This window comes from Sebastes fasciatus, chromosome 9 (genome assembly GCF_043250625.1).
Source record: "Sebastes fasciatus isolate fSebFas1 chromosome 9, fSebFas1.pri, whole genome shotgun sequence".
In the NCBI taxonomy this organism is placed as follows: domain Eukaryota; kingdom Metazoa; phylum Chordata; class Actinopteri; order Perciformes; family Sebastidae; genus Sebastes; species Sebastes fasciatus.
Window position 1 is genome coordinate 7,315,143 of NC_133803.1, and position 25,102 is coordinate 7,340,244.

Here is a 25,102-nt window from a genome sequence, read left to right on the forward strand (position 1 = left end):
CGCAGGCTGAGACAGCGGAGCTCAGCAGCGAGTAACGTCTCGTCTCCGCCCGCAGCCGAGGAGAGCAGGAAGACACCGGCACCCGGTCGGTAACGAGACGATAACGTAACTCTCTGAAGAGCCCCGTCACTTCACAAGACACGGGAAACCTCTGTTGGTCTGGAGGAGCTGCAGCATTTATTCCTGCACAAACGTCCACTGTACATTCACTAGATATTCTCAGAGCTAAACTAACTCCTCTGCAGTGTGGTGTGAGCGCGCGTTCACGTCTAGAGGTGGAGCGAGCTGAGCGAGAACGCGCGCGCTGTCTGAGTGAAGGCGAGCAGGCAGAGGAGAGGCAGCGGCTACACGCGAACGCACATATGCGAGCGCGCATGTATCCCGACCCTTTATACGCTTAAAAAGTTACAAACAGTCCCTTTAAGTAAATCATTCACGCAATTTTTTCTTTTGCCAGCTGTCCTTCCTGCATTTGGCCGCTTCAACTGTTACTAATAGTCTGGATTATGTGTTTAACTTATTGTATTTGTCTAATATTATAATTTGTTCTTGGTTTGTAAAATGTGCCGCTCTGCTGACAATAGACTTGTCCATGTCTGTGATTGGTCAGATGCTGCAAACCCCGCCCCGTTTACGTGAATGCGCTCACATCCAGATTGAGAAACCCTGGGTTGATTTACCGAGTTGATAACCACTGTTGTAAGACCGCATAGCGGGATCTCTGTTGTTATGGTTAGTTAAGTCAGATAACGACAAGATACCCTGGGTATCTTGAACTGGCTTCATAGTACAGGTCTCAGGTTAGTTTCCCAGCATCAGTTGCCATAGTAGCTGAGCTTGAACTATGAGTTTGCTTCATGGAACCGAATCAACTGAAGCAGACAAAAACAATAATGGGAACACATCTGTAATAAATCATTCTCAACTCAAGGCTCACACACTCTCTTTTTGGTGCTTTTGACCCCATCTATGGCTGGGGCGTGTAGCCTTACTGCATGGAGCAGATTAATAATCTATTATTCATTAATATCAAAATATGTAAGGCAGCTTTATTTGTAGAGCACATTTCAGCAACAGGGCAATTCAAAGTGCTTTACATAAACATTCAAGAACATTGCGACAAAGTGCAAAAGAACATTAAGACATAATTAAAACAGTTATAAAAACATTAAAGATTAGAAAATAAAAACAAGCTAAAAATAAAAGCTAGGATAGAAGCCAAAATAGAATATAACACACGAGAGTAAAAGATATAGTGCAGTATAAGATCATTATCTGCTTTAATAAAAGGCAGCAGCAAACAGGAAAGTTTTAAGCTTTGATTTAAAATAACTCAGAGTTGGAGTTGGTCCTGCAGGTTTCTGGGAGCTTGTTCCAAATATTTGGTGCATAAAAACTGAACGCTGCTTCTGCATGTTTAGTTCTGACTCTGGGGACACTAAGCAGACCTGATCCAGATGACCTGAGAGGTCTGGATGGTTCATAACATAGCAGAAGATCAGAAATGTATTTTGGACCTAAACCATTTAGTGCTTTGTAAACCAGCAGGAGTATTTTGAAATCACAATGTACAGTAAAATGTACAGTATCTGTAATTAATAAATCAAAATTATGAATCGTAAACCTCTGAATTGTTGCAAAAGGTGAAAGAGTGATGGCACTCAGCTTCAGTTGTCATAAACAATTATTTTTAATTGCAGAATCAACCTTATATTCAATTAAATTATTCAATTTAGGACACCACCCAATTTAGGAAAAACATGGACAATGTGATATTAATCAAATGAATCTCAGGGATACTACAGAGTTCTTGAGCATAGTGTACAGTCATTAGAATTGTTTTATACACACACATCAAATAACCAAGTTCTTTATAAATTAAGTGTTTATTTAAATAGCTACATGACTAAACTACTAACAGAAAATAAGTTAATAAATGATCAAACTAAAGGAAAAAGGAATAGAATGATAAAGGATGAATGAAGGAATACAGTTAATACAACCATGAACATTTATGAATAGAGACTAATCAAATGTGACCAGGTCAATTCAGTGACTGATATCTCCTAATTAAGTTCTTTTCAGATGATCATTTAAACATTGAATATTAATTACTGTACATTTTAATAGCAGAATTAGTTTCATTCTGATTCTCAACATCAGTTCATTGTGTCTTACCGGTCTTCACTGCTTCTCTGAGTCTTTGGGAAGAACCAGATGTCAGAGCCTTTAACCCATAATTCAATAAACAGCTCAATTGGTCAGGATGGGTACTAAGTCTTGTGGTTGTTTCTCCTCTGTGAGTTTAACCAGGCTGGTTGTAAATTACGAATCTCACCACTTAGTGCCCTGAGAGGTCAGGTAACATTTCTGGAAGAAGTTTCAAAATAAAAGGATTTGCATAACGTGTGTCGAAGCATCACAAGAAAGCATTAATGCTTATCTCCCGATCACATATTTTTACTGAATGTTGGCTGATAACGATCGGCAGTAAAAACTTTATTTTACAGTATGATGGTGGGGATGGGGGGGGGGATTGGTTCTGTTGGATCAACTACAATAAATGGATCAATACATTTTCTAAACATTTTCTCATCCCCTCTGTGTTAAAATTAATTTCTGCACCTTTGCTGTCATGGTAACGTAACATTACAACATGCGTCATCTAACGTCGTTATTGGGCCGTTTTATATTTTCTGTTTACTTTAACGGCCATTTATCAGTGAGAAAATGGCTTAAACTAACGCTACAGTCTGTCAATTCTTTCTAATACTTTCATTGCCCCACACTGATTGCCAGTGATGATCTTATTAGGCCAGTGATTAAATGAATCCATATCATAACCATTTTAAGTTTGAAGTCAAGTACTTCAGTAAAACTACTGATTCTTAAGTTAAGGGAAAGGGTCGCTGTGACATACAGTGATTAAAATAATCTGTGTGTCACAGCAATCCTTCTGAATTTGAGGTCCAGTATTTTTCTGATCAGGCATCTGACAAATAGGGTCTATAATCTTGTTACATTTGTTTGTTTTTAAGAGAACATGAATGAATACAATATTGAAATATTAATCAGACAAGATTTTGATAATTATTTGGGGTAAATTAGTTATGTGTTATTTTAGGATTTTTAAAAAAATCTTTAGAATAATCAATAAATTAGTCGTTAGTTTATTCGACTAATTGAAAAGATTAATCAATAAAAAAATACTTGGGGGGGAGGGTGGGTTACCCCTTTCTTTGTTCAAAGATGGTCTCTGATGTCGAAGGTGAATGTCTTGTCATTAGGGTGTACCAGCAGATATCTCAAAGGAAAATTTAGCTTTATTTATACCTGATGTATTTCCCATAAATTTGTCCATTGTGACTCTATTGGTCATGCTAACTTGTTGTTACTGAATCTGACCGAGTCAGTTAATTTGGAAAGTTGTAGGAGGCTCGAGCAGCTGTCCCTGATATCAATGTTCTGTACTAGTCTTTGATTCCTCATTCTCTATAACAGAGGTGCTGAGTGCAAAGTTAGCGTGACCCATAGAGACACAACGGTTACATTTATGGGAAATACGACAGGTTGAAATAATCCTGAAATTTCCTTTAAGATTTTTAAAAGTTTGTGGTTGGTTCTCCCTCCTTGTGATTGGAATACTCTTCCAGATGTTCTGACAGTTCAGCCACATAAAGGAGTCCCATTGGGAAGATTCTGGTGGTGCAAGTATGTAGTCATAGCCAAAAAAACAATCATGCTGTTTAGAACAGGAATTTACTGTTGGTCTGCCTTCAATGTGGAGAGAAGCTGAGAATATAACAACACAGCTATCAGGGCATGGGGAGGATGCAGGAGGAAACAGCTAGCTGTGCTCTGAAAAACATTCAAAATTATGCAGTGTGAATGCGTTGGTGGGCTTTAAGGTGACCAGAACGAGAAAAAGTTTTCCCACATTGGTCACACCAGTAAGGTTTCTCTCCAGTGTGAATGCGTTGGTGGACTTTTAAGGATCTACCATCCGAAAAAAATTTCCCACATTGATCACACCAGTACGGTTTCTCTCCACTGTGAATGCGTTGGTGGACTTTAAGGTTATCAAACCGAGAAAAAGTTTTCCCACATTGGTCACACGAGTACGGTTTCTCCCCACTGTGAATGCGTTGGTGGACTTTAAAGGAACTACCATCTGAAAAAGTTTTCCCACATTGATCACACCAGTACGGTTTCTCTCCACTGTGAATGCGTTGGTGGACTTTAAGGTTATCAAACCGAGAAAAAGTTTTATCACATTGGTCACAACTGTAAGGTTTCTCTCGAGTGTGAATGCGTTGGTGATTTTTGAAGTGACCACTCTGAGAAAAGGTTTTACCACATTGGTCACACCGGTACGGCTTCTCTCCAGTGTGAATGCGTTGATGTCTTTTTAGGTGACTCTGTTGTAGGAAAGCTGCCCCACATTTTTCACAACTGTAGGGTTTATCTCCACTGTGACTACCTTGATGTGTTTTTAGGTGACTCTGGCGTTGGAAAGTTGACTCGCATACATCACAGCTGTAGGGTTTCTCTCCAGTGTGAATGCGTTGATGATTTTTCAGGTTACTTTGGCGCCGGAATGCTGCTGCACATTCATCACAGCTGTAGGGTTTCTCTCCAGTGTGAATGCATTGATGTCTTTTTAGGGAACTCTGGCGCTGGAATGCTGCTCCACATTCTTCACAGCTGTAGGGTTTCTCTCCAGTTTGAATGTGGCGATGCATTTTCGTGGAAGCTGAACCAAATTCATCACAGCTGTAGGGTTTCTCTCCAGTGTGAATGCGTTTATGTCTTTTCAGATGACTCTGTTGTAGGAAAGCTGCCCCACATTCATCACAGCTGTAGGGTTTCTCTCCGGTGTGAATGCGTTTATGTCTTTTCAGATGACTCTGTTGTAGGAAAGCTGCCCCACATTCATCACAGCTGTAGGGTTTCTCTCCAGTGTGAATGCATTGGTGGACTTTGCGGTTACTGCCCAAAGCAAACATTTTCTCACATAGGTCACAGCTGTGTAGTTTCTCTCCAGTGTGACATCTCTGATGAATCAGTCCCTTTTTTCCTCTCCATTTCTAAAGCAACAGAAATACAGAGAGAGTCAGTGAGATGCCATGGTGGAGCGACCTATCTGGAACCATAAAGAACATTTAGAGCATGTCAGTGGAACATAACCCACAATGTTCCAGTTTGACTTATGCACTACCACCTGTGACAACAAACTGCAGGGCCGTGTCCCTCTGTAGACATTTGATTGATCACCACAGACGCCCCTTGACATTTCTTAATTATCAGTCGACATCCCTAGTATTGAGTTGCATGATGGGAAATGTAAGACCCGTACCATGTTGAAACTTGACCCGTACCATGCACTAAGTAAGGATATCTCCACCTTTGCTGCACAGATTTAGACCTTTTTTTATTAAATATGTCTCTGTTTCTGTCATCCTCTTGTGTATCTATTTAAAATACATTTTATCTCATACAGCTACGCATGCACTGTCAGTATCAGCTGCTCCAACTAAGTACATACACTTTAATTATCACTTTGAATGCAGGCAGGTCTAATAATTCATTTGCACTGTTAGTGTTGACAAGACATCAGCCTGATATTTGCAGAAAGCCAGCTAGCTAGCGTTAGCTAGTTATCAGCCGACATCAACAAACATAAACAGAGCTCAGATCAGTCTCAGTCTTTTTTCAGTCTTTTCATTGATGAGATCTCTAGACTTTATTTTACCCAGCAGCACTACTGAGTAAAAAGGTCTCCTCTACAAATCTTCACTGTCGATCCCACAGGATACCTGTCCAAAATCACATAATTAAAAACACAATGACAAAATATTTCCCTGCTCAAGTCCAGTTGGTTTGCTGAAGGAAATCCTGAAAACTTCTGTTTTCCAGAGATGGTATTTCTGTCTAAGCTCTTAATCACTCTGATGTTCATAAGAACGGCTACAGAACGCAACACAACAGATTTTTTTCTTTTTATTATATTACATTTATTTTGCTGACTTTATCCAAAGCGACTTACAAAAAATATCAAATAAAATAAAAATTAAATTAAATTAAAATTCATCAAATAGGCAAACTGCTTTGAGTGCTACATATTAGAAAGAAGAGACCAAGTTTTTTTTTTTTTTTAATTGCAGTCTGATGCAGTCTGAACAGGTGTTTTCAATCTGTGACAGAAGATGTCTAGGGTTACTGCTGTCCTAATGTCAGTGGGGAGCTTGTTCCAAAACTGTTCAGCTCTTTCACTTCAAAACAAATAGTGCAAATATTTTAAATCTTTTTTCATGTCCTTATTGTAATTTTTTCTATTCAATGGTTTTGTTTGTCTTTTGCAGTACAGTGTTTGCTATTATTGATTTTATTTCTCTTACTATGTTTATTGTTATGCACCAAAAACACCAAGGAAAATTCCTTGTATGTGTAAACCTACTGGGCAATAAACCTGATTTTTGATTTCTGCTATTCTTCCCTTTTAGCTCTGATTTTGGTCTCTACCAACTCCTGAGGGAAATTTCTGTCGCTTTAGCTGCTAAATGCTCCACTATGTTCACCAGCTAGTCTCTAACTGTGTCTGTCTGCTGTTTGATGCTGAGCAGGTAGTGTACGGTATGGTATACATGAGCGGGCAATAGGGGTGTCACAATCTTGATTCTAGATTGGAAATAGATCAAAATTAATTTCCGATTTTGGTCATAGAACTCAAAAGCTGGATCGACGATTAGCGATTATTTTTTTTCTCCGTCACAGCCCACAAGAGAAATGTAACAGCTTTCTCACTACTGGTTAAAACTATAAACCAGCACAAAAATCACAATTACCAACATAAGCCTCCATGTTCTGAACAGACACATTACATTCCAAACACTAACAAAAGTATATTTCCATTTTGGAACTTAAAACAGCAAACTACTCAACACCAGCAATTGGGATTAGGCAGACATGATAGGAAATGTGGGCCGTCCTGTCGCTAAAATACTCAGGACATGTCCTGCATGCGTCCTATGGCATTTTACACTACATGAATTAGACTACAAGGTTAAAACAATTAGCTTCCTGCAGGCAGCTAGCCAGTCCCAGACGGACAAGTCCCCGTTGTCCAGGAGTCAAGGGGGAACACTTCCAATGCTCATGCCTCTTCCAGAGCCTGATCCCGGCTTTGACCCGTCCATGCCACCCACGAGCCCACAGCCGCCGCGGGTTGGCAATCCAAACTTGTTTCACGATCACAGGTTTTTTCTTTGCTTGCTGAAAAACACAAATTAGGCGCTGTACGGCCCCTGTATAATCGGAGGCGTGCACCTCAATGGCATGGTGACCCATGACATGCTCCTAGCACTCCGGTCCGAGAGGTCCGCTGTCAGTCAAGACCTGTACCATGACCAGTGTCAACAGAATCCTCCCCCAGCCTTGGCACAGCGAAGCCACCGCCTTCTTTCTGCGGAATCACCGCAGACTCTCCTCAAGGCAATTGGAGTATATGCCCTTTCCGTACAGATCGGAAAGAAACGGGTCATGTATTTTGTGAATTTAGTTCCTCAACTCCTTCTCAAATGAATCACCACCTTACTGTGGTAGAGGGGTTTGTGTGTCCCAGTGATCCTGGGAGCTGTGTTGTTGGGGGCATTAGTCCCTGGTAGGGTCTCCCCAGGCAAAGTGGTCTCAGGGGAGGGGCCAGACCAAGAGCGATTCACAGACCTCAATGAAACGGACTGAAGTGACCTCGCTCGGACAAGGGAGACTGGGGCCCCCTCCTGGAGCCAGACCCGGGAGGGGAGCTCGCCGGCGAGCGTCTAGTGGCCAGGCCTTGGCACATGAGGCCAAATATGCTTTATTCACAGGTGGGTGAATTGACCTGGATATGAAGCATCTGTAGCGCAAAATAATATAACGTTAGTTTCTGAAGAGATAAGACGGAGCCCTCTCCTCTCTCCCCTTGTAATAAAAAAAGTATGCAGCGGTGGTCGTATTTTAGCAGCAATGCTGCTGCTTGCATATAGAGGAAACACTGGTGAGGCTGCAGGTCGCATGTGTGATGGAATTTTCCATCAATTCCTCTCTTATTGGTAGAAAGGTCAGAGTGTCCCTCTGTTGACATTCTTGGGTTGGAGTCCTGTCTAGAGGAGCCACCGTTATCTGTACAGCTGTGCCTGTAGTGGAGACCGTAGAGCCAGTCGCTAGGGCAACCAGGGTCAGAGATGCCAGAGGAACGAAGTAAGTCATAACATGATAAGGGGTAAGACACTGAGCACCGGGGAGGAAGGACAGAGTTGTGAGGCCTTCACGCAGAGAGCATCTATTGTGGAGACCTGACAATTCTCCTTGATCAAGCTTCAATAAACCTTCTTTTGTAAGACATCATCAGCTCCGGACCTCTTCCTTCCAAAGATAACTTGTATATCAATTATTCCATCACAGCATGGTTTCTACCTTCGGCTTTGTTTTGGTTTTAAACGGATATGACGTCATGCTACTCAGACTACACAATAAAAGCAGTAACTTCCTTCTACCTGCGCATGTAATTTTTCAACGCAGTTTTGTGGGGAAAAACATCCGTTTTGTGTCGTTTAAACAGTAATTTACTCAGTTACTGACTCTTCCTCGTGTCTTTAGTGTCGTTATGAAGCCATGAAGTCATGAACACTGACCTGAACACCGATGGTATCAGAGGACGAGCCTGCTGCTGGTTTTCTTGGGACCTTGTTGTTCTGCTGGTCTGGGTTCTGCTGGTCCTCCTCCATTTCGCTCTTGTAGTGCTCCTGGTCCGGGTTCTGCTGGTCCTCCTCCATTTCGCTCTTGTAGTGCTCCTGGTCCTGGTCTCTGTTTCAGAAAGTGTGATTAGTGTTTTATTTCCTCATTCATTCAGTCCGTATCGAAGGTTTACTGTGTGTCAGATATTAGTTTGTTACTCAGGACTGTCTAAAGTGACTCTTATGTGCCGTCAGTCATTTCTTTATCATCAAGTCGCCCTCAGCTCAGAATCAAACCTCTGCATGTCCTTCTTTATAACACTGTGACTCTGAAAACAGACAGCTGTCAGTCTGTTAGAGCAGCTCCACTAAAATGTTTATTGCTCATAATGTGTAATCTCAGTTTAAACAGTAAAGATCGGTATGAAGCTCAGACACGTAGGATCAATGAATAATGATCTCTATCTGGTCCCACTGACGGAACACAACTCCTCTAATATTGTAGATTATCTCTTAATATCTCTGAATGAACAGCATGGGGGTGCAGCTGCAGAATGGAGTTAGAAAGAGTTTTTTTAAATAGGATGCGTATAGTCTGAACAGGTTTTAACAGCATTTCACTGACCGTGTTTAAATTGATTCCATTTTGTCCCGTCACATTAAAGCTGAATAAATCTATTTAAATGTAATGTAGGCTACAGTCTACTACACCGTCACATTCACCACTTTATCATCCATTAGGAGATGTCAGTCTGCTAAAAGATTAATTAAAGTATAACACTGAATTCAGCTTTATTGTGTTATTGACACTTTTTTAAAGAGAAATGTGCACAGTCAGCATATCCATGCATTAATATCTCTAGTGGACTGGATTCAGATGGAGGCTCTGCCTCTTATTTACCTGTTGCCATGGTGAATCGTAGTATCAGAGCTCCATTGATGAAGGCTGGTTTCATCCTCACATTTGATTGAACAAACTCTGATCAGCTGTTCTGGATCTGAAAACTTTTCCATCTCAGAGTTTGTTAAAGCTGCTTTCTGAAACGGGCTCCTGGTCCTGGTCTCTGAGATCCAGCAGGTCTCCACTCTGACTGCTGGACTCTGTTGTCCTGGACTCACTACAAATCAAAGCACAGAGATATTCAGGTCCTGCTGTCTCCTCTGGTTTTACTCTCATCCACGTAGTGCTGATAACATGGTCCACTGAGACAAACTGAGAAACTCCTCTCAAACTGGACTAAAACACAAAGGAACCGGAAGTTCAATCAGATAACAGGAGCACACATTACAGAGAGCTAAGGCTAACGCTAGCAGTTAGCCACACAGCAGCAGGCCGAAGCTAACAGGCTAACTAGCTGTTAGCATCGCAGCTAGCCCAGCGTGCTAACGCTAAATTCACTTTGATTTCCGGCTCAAAGAAACATTATTAAAGTGTTCACCTGAGTGTGTGCGGGTTCACCTGGAGCTCTGCCGCCTCGAAACGGATCAAATATGCTCGTCAGCTAACGCAACAACTATCCCGCCACCAGCCCGAGGTCACTACGAGACAACCACACTTCCGGTTCCAAGTACTTCCGGTCTGGTTTTTCACTTTAAAGTGACAGAAGGTCTCCACCTGGAGGTCAGGAGGGAAATAACAGGTACACATAGGATTTTATTAATCAACGTTATTATATTCAGTGTTGGAAGTACATTTAGTACTTTAGTACTGTACTTAATTCATAGTACTTTACTTGATTATTTCCATTTCCTGCAACCTCCTACTTCTCCTCCATTACATCTCAGAGGGAAATATTGTACTTTTTACACTACATTTATCTGACAGCTTTAGTTACTTTACAGATGACAGTTTTTCATCCGCTCCCTGTGCAGTGAAAACCACGTATCTCCAGATGTGTTGATGTTGAATGTTTGTGGTAAATCTGTTTTATAGGACTAGTTGTTGGGATCCCTTAAATTGCTTACCCATAGGCCTGCTACCTTGACTCAGTAGCGTGGTCAAGTGCGCGATGGATTCTTCTGGGTTATCAAGTGCGTGCCTTCTTTCCTCTGTGTTTTGCTGATAGGCCCACGGCACCTCCAGAGGGTTCAGCAGTGATTCACGGCGTCCCGGGCTCACCCAATGATATATTATGATCAATTTATACATATATTTGTTATACTATGATCAATTTAATTTTTGGACTAATAGTGGTTAATGAAGTGAAATAATACGGCATCACAGGTAAAATCATTACTTTCCCGTCAGGTCAGTGTTACAGGAACTCTTAGCCTGACAGTTAGCCTGACTCGGACCAGGTTAGTTTCCCAGCATCAGTTGCCATAGTAACTGAGCTTGAACTACGTTGAATTTACTTCATGGAACTGAATCAACTGAAAATGAGTCAGACTAACCGAAATAAGCCCGGGTTATTTGGTAAACTGGCTTTATAGAACAGGGCTCCACGTTGTGATTGTGATGCTGATGGATGGACACGGATTCTCTGGATGCAAGTGTTTACCTCATATTATTGGATTGTTATCAGTAGTCAATGAGGAGAGGGAGCTCATGAATGCTAGTGAACAGAAGAACCTGATGTCATGGGCTTTACAGCGACACAAACAGAAATGAAACACTTTTAAACACACAATAAATTACAGACACAAATATTTAGATTTATTAAAGTTTATTAATTCACTTCTGCTTTTAGGAACATTTTAAAATGTCAGTCACAGCTGCTGTGTGGGCTATTACTACTGAGGTAATTTATTATCTGACTGGTGCAAGATAGTTAATGATAATGAGTCCAGTTAGCTCATGACTTAGTCATAAAACAATGTTTTTTTTTAATTTTTTTTTTTTTTATAATTATACATACATAATATGTATGTATAATTATAAAAAAAAAAAAAAAAGACGCAAGTGAGGGAAACAGGGATGCAATTAAGAGCTTTGGGATGCAGCCTTAGTCCCTCCCACCAGGGAAGCATGGAGAGACGCAAGGGCTGCATCCCAAAACTCTTAATTGCATCCCTGTTTCCCTCACTTGCGTCTCATCCTTGCGTCTTAGTCCCTCCCACCAGGGAAGCATGGAGGGACGCAAGGAAACCATGCGAGGAGAGAGGAAACGAGGAAATACGTTTTAAGAGACATGAGACGGTCGTTTCCTCTGAAGCGTCACGTGAAGCGACGTCCGTTTCTGATGACAGCAGCAGCTGATCACATCTGGATCAAATGTCAGTCAGCTTTAACAGCTGTTTGTGTCTGAACTGTACTAATACTAATAAAGACAAGTGCAAGCTGCAGTCTGTATTTCTACTGTGGACTGAGTCATGCTTAGAGGACCAGGAACCATCTCTACTGGCACAATAACTTTTATTTATTCATTATTAGCTTCTGTAGTTATTGATATTCTGATTGTGAGCTCATTATTTCATAACCCAGAATATGACTACGGTGTTTTTTGAACACTGGACATTATTTATTAGGCTAAAGGGAAAATGTAAATGATATAACTCATATCAAACCCGACGTTCAGGAATTATCAGCCTCATGTGACTGAATGGAAATGATGATAAATGATGTAAAAGGTGTTTGTTGCTGACAGACAGACTCTCCTTCTCTCTCTGACTTTAATAGTATCATTAATAAAAGTTAACGGGGGAAATAACAGATCATGAAAAGACAAATCATTCTAATAAATAAATAAAGTTATTTTAAGTCAGTTTGTCAGGGTTTATAAACCCCTCTCAGTGTCGAGCTCCTTCACTGATGGTGTGTAAAGCAGAACTATAGCAGGTCCTTCTGCTGCTGTTCAGAGCTTCAATTAACACAGATTTGAACGAGATGGTGAATCGGAAGACAACTAAAATATAAAACGTTTAATATGTGATCTGTTTTCACTCCGGTATAAAACTCAAGTGATGTTGAGAGGTAAAGTTATCAGATCAGTCTGATCGGCAGCAGCGTCCAAGCAGTGACTGATAACCAATAAGGGGGCGTGTCGGTCGGTAAAAGATTTCCGTGGAGGATATACTGGTGTATCCTCGCTCATAGCTCCTCCGGCAAGCCTCCTCGATCCTCGATCCTCGCTCCTCGATGCACAAATAAGAGCTTTGGGACGGTCTTCAAGATGGCGCACCAGAACAACTTCCAGTTCAAGCGAGGAGCGAGGAGCGAGGAGCGAGGAAACGAAAATTAAGAGCTTTGGGACGTAGAATGGGAGCCAGAGCCTTCAGCTATCAAGCTCCTCTTCTGTGGAACCAGCTCCCAGTTTCAGTCCGGGAGGCAGACACCCTCTCCACATTTAAGAGTAGGCTAAAGACTTTCCTCTTTGATAACGCTTATAGTTAGGGCTGTCTTTGACCAGCCCCTAGTTAAGCTGCTATAGGCCTAGACTGCCAGGGGACTTCCTATGACACACTGAGCTCCTCTCTCCTTCTGTATATATTCATGTCCCATTTATTGTTACTAACTTCCTTCCCGGGAGCCCTTGTGCCTCCTTGTCTCGCAGGTAACCATGGAGAGGGGTTATACCTGGATCTGAATGTCACCTGGATTGTGGCTGCATCTGCTGCCACATCTGCTGCCTGCTTGACACCAACTGATACCATCATTAATTCATTCCGTCTGTACGAGGGACTACCGAGGCTAACGAGGGACTACCAAGGCTCAGTGACAAAGTGGCAGCCTGGAGAATGAGACTTCTCGGTCACTGCCAAAGACATCAAGAACTCCCAGTAAGCATGCTGGTGCTGTGGGAACCAACGCGCGGGCATCGATCACAGGGACGTCCCACACCAACATACATGAACGTACTGTGGAGAGATGCTGGACAGTGCTGGCGAGCTAGCCAGATGTGTGGTGGACTGAGATAGCTGGAAGCTCCGCTCGAAAGCCCATCTGAGGACGACCCAATGATATCAATTCCGATAGTTGTATTATCACTCTTCTACATCCACTACTATTGGTTTTGAGTTATTAGTCCAACTTTTATTAGTTATTACAGCTGCTGTGCTATTATTGTGGTTGCTTCTCTCTCTCTCTCTCTCTCTCTCTCTCTCTCTCTCTCTCTCTCTCTCTCTCTCTATCTATCCCCCCAACCGGTCTCGGCAAATGGCCTCCCACCCAGAGCCCGGTTCTGCTCCAGGTTTCTTCCCACTAAACGGGGAGTTTTTCCTGGCCACATATGATATGCATATGAATATATATTTTCAGAATTTTCTGTGTCAAAACTAGCATTGTGATCCATGCTTATTAATATGTTAGACTGGCCGCTCTCACCATTGTGACGTCACGTTCAGTAGGTCTTTTTTTTATGCAAAAGTAACATTGCCAACATTGCCATCCCCAGAGCCGCACCACATAGGCCATATGTTAGCTGTTCTGGAGCTCTCACAGCAGATAGAAGTTTCCCAGCTGGAACGTGGATGTTAAAACCTCCACTTCTCTGAGCACTTTAAGAATTTATCATCCATGTTGGCTTAAACTCCATCTGCTGAGGAAAATCAAGTGATATGATCAAAAGCTCCAGGACAGCTATTAAGTTGACCTTGTGGAGATATTGTTTTGTCAACTACAGTTTCCAGGGTCAACAATAATAATAATAATTCTGCAAATTGTGACTTTTGTGTCTTAGAAGGAAAGGCAGAAGCAGTGGAACTTTGTTATACTGCTGCAAACTCATTCCATTTTTTTGTGTCTCTTCCTCTGTCTCTCTCTTCTCTTCTTTTCTATCCATTACCATAATGGATAGACCATACTATCCATACTCAATGCTACACTAGGCCTACATAATGTATTAGCATATTGAACTGGTATATATTCTTATAGGACACTGACCAACAGTTGAATCAATTGCAGAAGATTTTCCATCTGGATTAGATTCTGTCTGTCTCTCTGGCTCTGTCTGCTCCTCCCCTCGGTCTCTATCTGGAACACGGCTACACAGTTATATTTGCAGAGCTGTCCTGCACACCAACCTGTGTTTCCAGTAAACTCAGAATCTATTTATAGACTGTGTGTGAGTGAAAAAGTGAGGGAGAGTGTTTGTGGAAGTTATTGGAGAGACACAGTTAACCTGCAGCAGATTCTTTTTTCATTGTCTATCCTGAGGAGCACTGATAATATGGGATTATGATTTGTGCTACAGAGGTCATCTGGCAGTAATGTTTGTCTGGGTCACAGTAAGTAAGGTAAGGTGTCCTTTAACAATGGTTTGTGTCTGGGGCAAACAGAACTTTATATTTGCTTTAAACGGCAAAACTAACACATATTCAGATAGACATTACGACAGGTGTATTTAGGAGGTAAACTTGAAGTTATAATTTACTATATATATATTATATTATATTTTTCACATATTTTGCAAGAATCTTTGCTACAAAGCAGGTGAAACCGTGGGCTCTTTGATTTTTTTTTTCTAATTTTGATGTGTTTCTACACTGCACTGCAATCAGTGGCAAGACTGTAGCCTACTGTATAACTTAGATTTTCTGTGGATGAAATTAGGTGTACAAACATCTAATCGCACTGGTAATTTTGCTGATTTTCTGTTGCCACACTAAGTGTTAGTGAACAGGTATGAACTTATAGCTTCAGTAGGCAGTATATTTTTGGCATCATAGGGCAAAAATTCCATAATAACTTTTCAGCATATTGTAATTCAAGTGTTCTGAGAGAAAACTAGACTTCTGCTCCTCCTCATGGCTCTGTTTTCAGGCTTTAGAAGATCTAGCCCGTGATGGGAGACTTTGACCAATCACAGGTCATTTCATTGAGAGAGCGTTCCTATTGGATTTGCTCCGGTCATGTGACCAGAACTTGGTGTTCCGTCACCAGATTTCACAATGGTGGCGGCGTCACAAACTTTCTCATTTTACTTCTAAACCGTGCGCTACAAGATGATTCTGAAAACATTTGAGGCGAGAAATAGGCATTAACGTAACACAATATTAATTAATATTTGATCAGCGCTGCCTAGTTTCACCGTTTGGTCGGAGTTCGCGAGTGATGGACAGCCGGCTCTCATAGACGGCAGCTGGACAACGGACCTGAGATTAGCTTGTTTTCCTCCGGTATGTGAACTCTTGCAGATGCCGTTAGGAGCACCGGAGGACACCGAGGCACATGATATTTTTCAGGTTACCTGTTTCACGTACTACTGCCATGATATAGCCACCGTTTTATAAAAATACCGTTTTTAATCATATTTGCTCCAATCTCGCCTACTTCAGCTTTTAATGCTTTTGCTCTGTTAAATACATTTTTGTGCCGTCTATCACATCACCCTTTTTTTTTTCTTGAATTTGAAGTTGTAGTATCTCCAGTTCTGTTAGTTTTTGTTTTGTCACTGTAATTGTGGCCTTTTGATTTCAGGAATGTTTATTGTTACTTCTGATCCTAAAATACAAATGAGCGGAACTGAATGATGTGATAATGAGTATAATTCAAGGTTCCAGCAACATTCGTGTGTACGTGGAAGTGAGTAAAGCTTCTTAACGCCATGTAATTGTAATGGGTTGCTACGGAGCCCCCCTAGACCCCTAGGTGAAAATCTTTATTAAGTCGTGCCCTCAAGTTAGTAACGCATTCCCTCAAGTTCGTAACTCGTTCCCTCGAGTTAGGTATCTCGTTCCCTCGAGTTAGGTAACTCGTTCCGTCGAGGGAACAAGTTACTTCATAGTGCACTTCTTCCAATCATTCCTGACAGTCCACGCATTGCTGGTGTATGGAGCCGCGCTAGATGATGTACTTCGGTAAAGTTGGAAAGATATTGACAGATTCAAACCTCCTGGATCAATAACTCATAAACGAAACGTTAAAACACAAACAACGGGTCTTTCTAACCGTAGTAAGGTAGACAACGAACTACAACCTCATTTTAATCAAAACGAGCCGTCCTACAAGCTGGACACATAACATTGGTCTCTATGCGCAGCCGGCTGTGAGACGAGTGGTCAGAGACTGTCTTAAGTGCAACACCGAAAAGAGATGCTATAAAAATATTCCATAACTTCAGTATTATACAGTGTAGTACCATCAAAATTATTTCACACATCAATGGTCTCCTCATAGTTGTACTACAACACTTAGTTTGGAAAAATATGCTTTTGCATAATTTTGGTGAATTTTTAATGGGAAAAATATTCAATAACTTCACTTTTATAAAGTGTAGTGAGAGAGAGAGAGAGAGAGAGAGAGAGAGAGAGAGAGAGAGAGAGAGAGAGAGAGAGAGAGAGAGAGAGAGAGAGAGAGAGAGAGAGAGAGAGATATTATATATACTATATTAAAACTATTTCATTTGGTTCTGAGTGTAGGTAATTTTCAATAACCTGGAATCAAGGACTCATAACCCCAATCTACAAAAATGGAGACAAATTTGACCCTAACAATTACCAAGGCAACTGTGTGAACAGTAATCTGGGGAAGGTTTTCTGTAGTATCATGAATGCCAGACTTTTGAACTTCCTTACCAAGCACAATGTCCTGAGTAGAAGCCAAATTGGATTTGTACCAACTTTATGCACAACTGACCATATTTATACCCTACACACCCTGATTGATAAACATATAAACCAAAATAAAACCCAAATGTATGCCTGTTTTACTGACTTTCAAAAAGCTTTTTATTCTATTTGGCATACAGGACTGTTCTACAAAGTTAAAGCGGTGTAGAGGGGTAAAGCATATGATATTATTAAATCAATGTATACTGGCAACATGTGCAACATAAAAATTGGTAAAAAAAAAAAAAAGAACAGAATTCTTAAACCAAGGGCAGGGTGTTCGTCAGGGCTGTAATCTCAGCCCTGCCCTCTTCAATATTTACATCAATGAATTAGCTACTGTAATAGAAAAGTCCCCTATCCCTGGGGTAAGACTCAACAATCAGGAAGTGAAATGCCTGCTGTTTGGAGACGACCTACTCCTGCTGTCCCCCACAGCAGACAGCCTACAGCAGAGCCTGGACCTGCTAGAGCAGTACTGTCAGACCTCGGCCTGCTAGAGCAGTACTGTCAGACCTGGACATGCTACAGCAGTACTATCAGATCTGGACCTGCTAGAGCAGTACTGTCAGACCTCGGCCTGCTAGAGCAGTACTGTCAGACCTGGACATGCTACAGCAGTACTATCAGATCTGGACCTGCTAGAGCAGTACTGTCAGATCTGGACCTGCTAGAGCAGTACTGTCAGACCTCGGCCTGCTAGAGCAGTACTGTCAGACCTGGACCTGCTACAGCAATACTATCAGATCTGGACCTGCTAGAGCAGTACTGTCAGACCTCGGCCTGCTAGAGCAGTACTGTCAGACCTGGACATGCTACAGCAGTACTATCAGATCTGGACCTGCTAGAGCAGTACTGTCAGACCTCGGCCTGCTAGAGCAGTACTGTCAGACCTGGACATGCTACAGCAGTACTATCAGATCTGGACCTGCTAGAGCAGTACTGTCAGACCTCGGCCTGCTAGAGCAGTACTGTCAGACCTGGACATGCTACAGCAGTACTATCAGATCTGGACCTGCTAGAGCAGTACTGTCAGATCTGGACCTGCTAGAGCAGTACTGTCAGACCTCGGCCTGCTAGAGCAGTACTGTCAGACCTGGACCTGCTACAGCAATACTATCAGATCTGGACCTGCTAGAGCAGTACTGTCAGACCTGGACCTGCTACAGCAATACTATCAGATCTGGACCTGCTAGAGCAGTACTGTCAGATCTGGACCTGCTACAGCAATACTATCAGATCTGGACCTGCTAGAGCAGTACTGTCAGATCTGGCCCTGCTTGAACAGTACTGTCATATCTGGACCTGCTAGAGCAGTACTGTCAGATCTGGACCTGCTTGAGCAGTACTGTCAGACCTGGACCTGCTGTCAGACCTGGATCTGCTAGAGCAGTACTGTCAGACCTGGACCTGCTGTCAGACCTGGACCTGCTAGAGCAGTACTTTCAGACCTTGTCCTTGACAGTAAACCCCTAAAAAGACCAAAATAATGATTTTCCAAAAAAGATCCAGATCTCAGGATGTTCTACCAAAGTAGAGGCTGAGAGTGAAAAGCATGCAGGGCTTTGAGTGTGTTATTGAACCGATTGCACTCTATGGCAGGGGGGTGTGGGGTCCACTTACAAAACAAGACTTCACTCAATGGGATCAACACCCCACTGAGACCCCGCATGCAGAGTTCTGTAAGATTCTCCTACATGTCCAGAGGAAAACTATAAATAATGCATGCAGGGCAGAATTAGGCCAGTATCCACTAATAATAAAAATACAAAAAAGAGCAATTTAATTTTGGACACATCTAAAACATAGTAGAGAGAGAGAGATGCACAGCAACCACAGTAATAGCACAACAGCTGTAAGTAGTAATACAAATAGTACTTATAGCAATAATCAATAGCAGTGGATGTAATAGAGTGATAATATAATTATCAGTAATAATAGCTGTAATAATAATAGAAATATGATTACTACTACTAATAAAAAGGGTGATATGATGTCAATATACTGTCAAAAGATGATTTTCTCTGTCTCTTTTTGCTGTGAGCCACACGGCATGCAGATGAAATTGGCGAGATCTTGAATCTCTAGAGGAGACACAGCTGGAATATAAAGTGGATTATTCAGAGGATGGATGGCTCTCCTAGCTAGATTGACAATAAGGGGGTTTCTGAGCAGTTTACGTGACAGGAGTGCTCACCATCCAATCGTTGAAAAATGCGATTCTTGCAGAAATCTCCAAATGTCAAAAGTTTTTGATCCCAAATCACAGTATGGCTTTTTCTATGGTGTTCCTCAAGGTCTTGGTGTCTCAATATGGTATTTTGGAGGGATTATTGATCATTTTTATCAATTCTCCAGTGGTAAAAAATGGTTAGATTAGGCACCAAATCTGTGAAACAAATGGTATCAACCCAAAAAATGCTGCAACAACTAATGAGACATAATAGAACATGGGGATGGACATCATGTACTTCTATCATAATGTTCTACGCCGTTATACATTTTCACAATTCATTTAATTAATTCATGTTTATTACAGATGTTTATCACTGTCAGATGATGTGCACCCCTTCTATGTGATGTATACTGTTGACCTGCTATCTCCCCCTAAAGATGCCCTGTACCCCCCTAATAAAACAAACAAACAAACAAACAAACAGGTCTATGGTGGATCTGTTAGGGTTAATGAAAATGAACAGAGGAAGACCGGTCTTGATTAAATTGTATTAAATGTTTTAATAAGCATTACAGATTGATACAGGTGTACCTATTGACTGCATCTCACTGTCAATGAAAAAGTCTTTTAGTGGACCTTTGAGTTGAGATTATTCTGTCACAGTACAGTAAGGTACAGTTGTGTTGAAGAGCCGAACGGGGCTGTTGATGTCATCAAGAACACTGCTGTTCCAATTGCAAATTGAGCGTATACTGCGTCCTCCCATCCTCGGGAGTTTGGACTGAGTTGAACTTGAAGTCTGAACTTGGCGTACTGGTGTTTATCTGTGTCTGCTGGCTGTATACTGTATGGATATAATGTTATGCTAACCCATTAACAACTGAGGCTTTTGTATGACAGGGATTTTTTCTTTACTGAAAATACCAACTGTGGAAGTTACCCACTTGATTTGACCAACTCAGACTGCTGAAGCTTCATATTAAGAAGGCATTTTTCCACAGGGGGAGGACTGGATTTTTCTTATATGAGAATCACATTAGGAAGTGACCATGGATAATAATAACTATTTCGATGTACATATGGGCATGTGAGTATAGATACACTTTGAAAAATGGGAAACTATCCTTTAAGATTGTAGGATGTCCTTTACACGTTTGAGATTGGGACTATTCATAGCATTAGCCAGTGTAATTTATTTGATGAAGGATGCTGTGCAAAACTTCATCATTCCGCTATTTCAGCCAGACAGTTCCACTAAATGTATCATAATGTTGGGGTTATCTCTGTTACATACACACGACCCAATTCATCAACCAGAGAATCAATAAACCTTAACCAATTTTCACTCCATTTGATCTCATACTAAATTACACTAAATTCCAGTGCCCCCACAGTAGCAGTTGTACAGCCCTTTGTTGAAAATGTGACAATAAAAGTAGGAGTTCAATTATTTTTGTCCAACCAGGCAGCAGGATGTGCAGTGTTTAGGCAGACAGTTTTAGAAGCCCAGAGAGACAAAACAATGTGAACAACGTCATTAGAGGGGAATATGGGATGGGTTGACCCTCTCACACAAGCGCAGAGCAACAACACAGAGACACACACACACACACACACACACACACACGCACGCACACACACACACACACACACACACACACACACACACACACACACACACTTCCTCCCCCCTACTTGTGAAGTGGTTAGGTAGAAAAATCCTCTCAGAAATGCTAAATAAAAAAATAATGTAATCACCTAACCTCTGCCCAGTTGCAAACATATAGTACACTGGACATTTAATTTACAAAGTTGTCATGAATGTTGGTGGGACTTAAAACAGGAAGACACACAAATTAAACACGAACGTGCGCACAAGCATATTGTGATACATTTCCTGCTCAGCTCTTTTCCACTTTACCTTGTGTGGTCCCTATATTTAGCTCAGTCCAGGGAAACGAACCAACACAGGCAGGAAAACTAAGTTGGGAAAGAATTGGAGGAAGTCTAGTGGCCATTTAGACAAACAACTCACACACTGGGATCAGAGCTGGCTGAATATGCAGCAGTAGGCCTACTCTATATGGCTGAGACAGACAAAGGACTTTAGAATGATAGAGGGCCATCTGAAGAAAGACTTAGCAGATACTAGAAGAGCTATGCTGGCTTCAGTAGCAGCCTTTTGGATCCTGCTGGATTTGGGTTTTGATGTGGATTTGAACAGACAAAAGGTGGATCTATAAATGACCATGTTTAAAAGGTGGATCCATGTGGTCTGCTGGTAGATCTCGGCTGGTTGAAAGTCTCAGATGAGGTAAGGTGCATACGTGGTTGCCTAAATGTTTGAATAGAAACCTGCATCAACATTAAAAAACAGAGCTGTCATCCGTAGTGACTTCCTGAATTGCTTTGTAAAATTAGGACCTAGAATATCTTTCTAATACCAGCTGTAATGTGAATTTGAATGTACTCTAATAGCATATGGTGACAACTGTGTCCTGGTTTGGATGGACATCGATCATCTAAAGACTTGGTTGTCTTGTTACTGATCTGGGGGATATATAGTGGGCTAGTTGTCTTTGTCATAGCTGTGTGTGTTTGATAGTCTTGTGGTAGTTGTATATACCACATGATATAAATACACCAATTTTAATCTTTGTCCCCGCTGCAGTATTTCAGACTGCTACTTGCACTGTACATGGCAGTATCTATAGTAGATAGTGTGACAGCCTGTTGCCTGCATTTAACATGAATACAATCAATGATGAGTGAACGCACATAGTTACCCCATAGACATCCAATGGTCAGTACATTTATTGTCAAACATTGGCTACACACTGCTGTTTCTTACTGTTTTTACTATTAGTTCATTGTAGTATCAGTTCATTAAGCAATTATCTTCTTTACCCTTTATTGTCTGGTATTTATGAATGTACACAAACCGTCATGCCTTTACACCATTAGTTTTGGGTTTGCACAGATGATTGCATGCTTGTAGTAATCTCATATCTGAGATGTGTGCACTGATATATTTACATACGTTATACTTATTTACATAGTTTAGTTGGGTAGGTAGCAAGTTATAGTCAGTGGTGGTTCTAGACCATGCAAAATGGGGGGCCAGGCTGGGGCCACATGTGATTTTAGGTGTACCAAAAAATATGAAGCACAATTATTACATACCTCAGGAGGTCACTAATCGGAAGATTGGTGGCTCGATCCCTGGCCCCTGCATTCTACATGTCAAATGGTGCCTTCAAATGGGGTCTTGTTTGCCGAGGTTAGGCCCGTATGAACGCCCCCCTCATGTCCTATTCACGACCTCGAGAGTGGAAAATTTCTGAAATTCCGAGTTCACGACTTGTGACGTGTTTCTTCATGTTGACAGAAATGGTGGAAGTTATGGAAGTTAATTTTTCGGTGCATAATAAGTTGATATATTGTAATTTTAGCCATAAATAGTTTTTCTTCGTAATTTTATAATGTCTAAGGAAAATGCTGATATTCCCAACGACCTCATCTTTTTACCCACTTGCTAGCTTGCTAAATCGTTAGTCTCTGTGGCTTCTAGACGCCGACAGTAACGTTAATATTGCCGTTGCTTAGCACAACTTGTTCTCACAACTTAACCACTTGGATGCCAAACATGTTGTGTACATGACTTCACATGATGTAAACACGAGCGCACGAGTTTCATTTGAAGGCACCAATAGTGTCCTTGGGCAAGATACTGAACCCCAAATTGCTGAGTGTGCATGTGTTAACCGCTCCTGAGGAACAGGTGGCACCTTGTATAGTAGCCTCTTCCACCAGTGTATGAATGTACAGTATGTGTAAATTGGTGAATGCTGACTTGTGTTGTTAAGTGCTTTGAGCGGCTGCTAAGACTAGAAAAGTGATATATAAGTACAGTCCATTTAACTCCCCCAACAATACACATATAACAATAAACACAATAATACTCATTCAGTAACGTACATTTTATCACTGCCATGAATAGAACATTTTTTCTAGGCTATGAAAAATGTGCAAAAATATTTGCAACAGTTAGGGGGGGGCCAGAGGGGGGTCCAGGCCCTATTACTGCCCTGTATAGAGTAAGCATTTATTAGCAATTATTATTTATTGTGTGTAGATTGGGGAATATGGCAGGGTGGGGGAATAATGTATACACACATTATATCCAGGGAGAGATCGCCTGAACCAAAAAATTATATGATTTTTGAGGAGACGTGTGTAACTGCAAACAGACTGCATCCTGTAATGTGCCATAAATGTGTGTCTTGATCTGATCCCGGAGTGTGTATACAGTTCTGGCACCTTGATGTCAACTATACAAGCGGGAAGTTCCTGGATATTAAATGTTCATGTACAATTTTCTGTATTGGGCCCAGTAATATTTGCTCTTAACCATAAGAGACCCACTTAGACCCGTTTTTGCCTTTTTTTTATTTAAGGGGAGATAGCAGGTCAACAGTAGATGTCACATAGAAGTGGTGTACATCATCTGAATGCTGGGAACCTGAAGATTAATTTGTGATTAAGCTCAGCCATCCCCCTCTTATCACTCATAAGTTGTTGCAGCAAGCAGTTGGGATAATAACATTTGTTTCACAGATTTGGTGCTAAATTTAACCATTGTTTTTACCACTCAAGAATTGATAACAAATTATCAATAATCGCTCCAAAATACCACATTAAGACACCAAGACCTTGAGGAACACCATAGAAAAAGCCATGCTGGGATTTGGTATCAAAGATTTTTGACATTTGGAGATTTCTGCAAGAATGGCATTTTTCACCGATTCAATGGCGAGCACTTCTGTTGTGTAAACTGCTCAGAAACCCCCTTATTGTCAATCTAGCTAGGAAAGCCATCCATCCTCTGAATGCTCTATAGGTCTCTAGCTTGTGACTGTAAAGTTTCATGAGGCTGTGATTATCCTAGAGGTCACCACAGGTCATTTTATACAGTGAGGTCAATGAAATGTCTCCTATGGGGACTAACATCATCACACATGAATATAGTTGGGCTCATTGGATCCACAAGAGTCTCAGCTTTACAGATTTATGTAATTCAAGACTGTTTAGGGGCCCCAGTATGTAGAAATATTCAACTCCATCATTTTTAGAATAGATGAAAATAACACACATTTATACTGCATGCAACTGCATGGTGGTTCATGGTTTATCAAGTGGGCTGGTCTGTAAATGCCATTCACATATCTTGAGGTCAGAGGTCAAAGGACCCCTTTGAAAATGGCCATCCTTCCCGACAAGCTAACATGACATGGTTGGCACCAATGGATTCCTTAGGTTTTCTAGATTCATATGATATCAGTGCATTCACTCTAACCAGCTACAGCCTGAAAGACAATATAGTCGTTCAGGATCGCAGAGGGAAGCAGCATGTCATTTGAAGATTAGTACAACCAAGGCTTGAACCTTGGTATTTCAGACCAATTTGGGTCCCGGTTTCCGGACTTCCTGTTTGGAAGTTTTTTTGGAAGCTTGTCTCATCTTTCTCTCTTTCCTCTTCCCTCTCCTTTCCTTCTCCCTCACCTGTACACTTTCCTTTTCAACCAATTTTCATCACGAACAGCAAACATCAAGATGCAAACCCTTTATACAGTCTGACTGGGTCTTACAGGTTAACATTTTTCTTTCTCAACAAACTAGACCTACATACAGAATTATAATTAGAATATATTAAATATCCACAGTC

General features: G+C 41.3%; 2 protein-coding genes across 2 annotated transcripts in view; one reads left to right on the forward strand and one right to left on the reverse strand.

Annotated features, from left to right (window-relative positions):
• LOC141773570 (uncharacterized) overlaps positions 1–10,395 on the reverse strand; it is a 55,383-nt gene extending 44,988 nt beyond the window's left edge. Inside the window, exons 1-4 of the mRNA XM_074645414.1 lie at positions 10,154–10,395; positions 9,616–9,832; positions 8,673–8,844; positions 3,882–5,087 (exon numbers count right to left, since the gene is read on the reverse strand). Of these exons, the coding sequence (XP_074501515.1) occupies positions 3,882–5,087; positions 8,673–8,844; positions 9,616–9,728 (1,491 nt within the window). The 5' untranslated portion in view covers positions 9,729–9,832; positions 10,154–10,395. The remainder of the gene's footprint in view (positions 1–3,881; positions 5,088–8,672; positions 8,845–9,615; positions 9,833–10,153) is intronic.
• Positions 10,396–21,207: 10,812 nt separating this feature from the next.
• rasgrp3 (RAS guanyl releasing protein 3 (calcium and DAG-regulated)) overlaps positions 21,208–25,102 on the forward strand; it is a 45,408-nt gene continuing 41,513 nt past the window's right edge. Inside the window, exon 1 of the mRNA XM_074645694.1 lies at positions 21,208–21,691. The gene's annotated coding sequence lies outside the window, so the exon portion shown is untranslated. The remainder of the gene's footprint in view (positions 21,692–25,102) is intronic.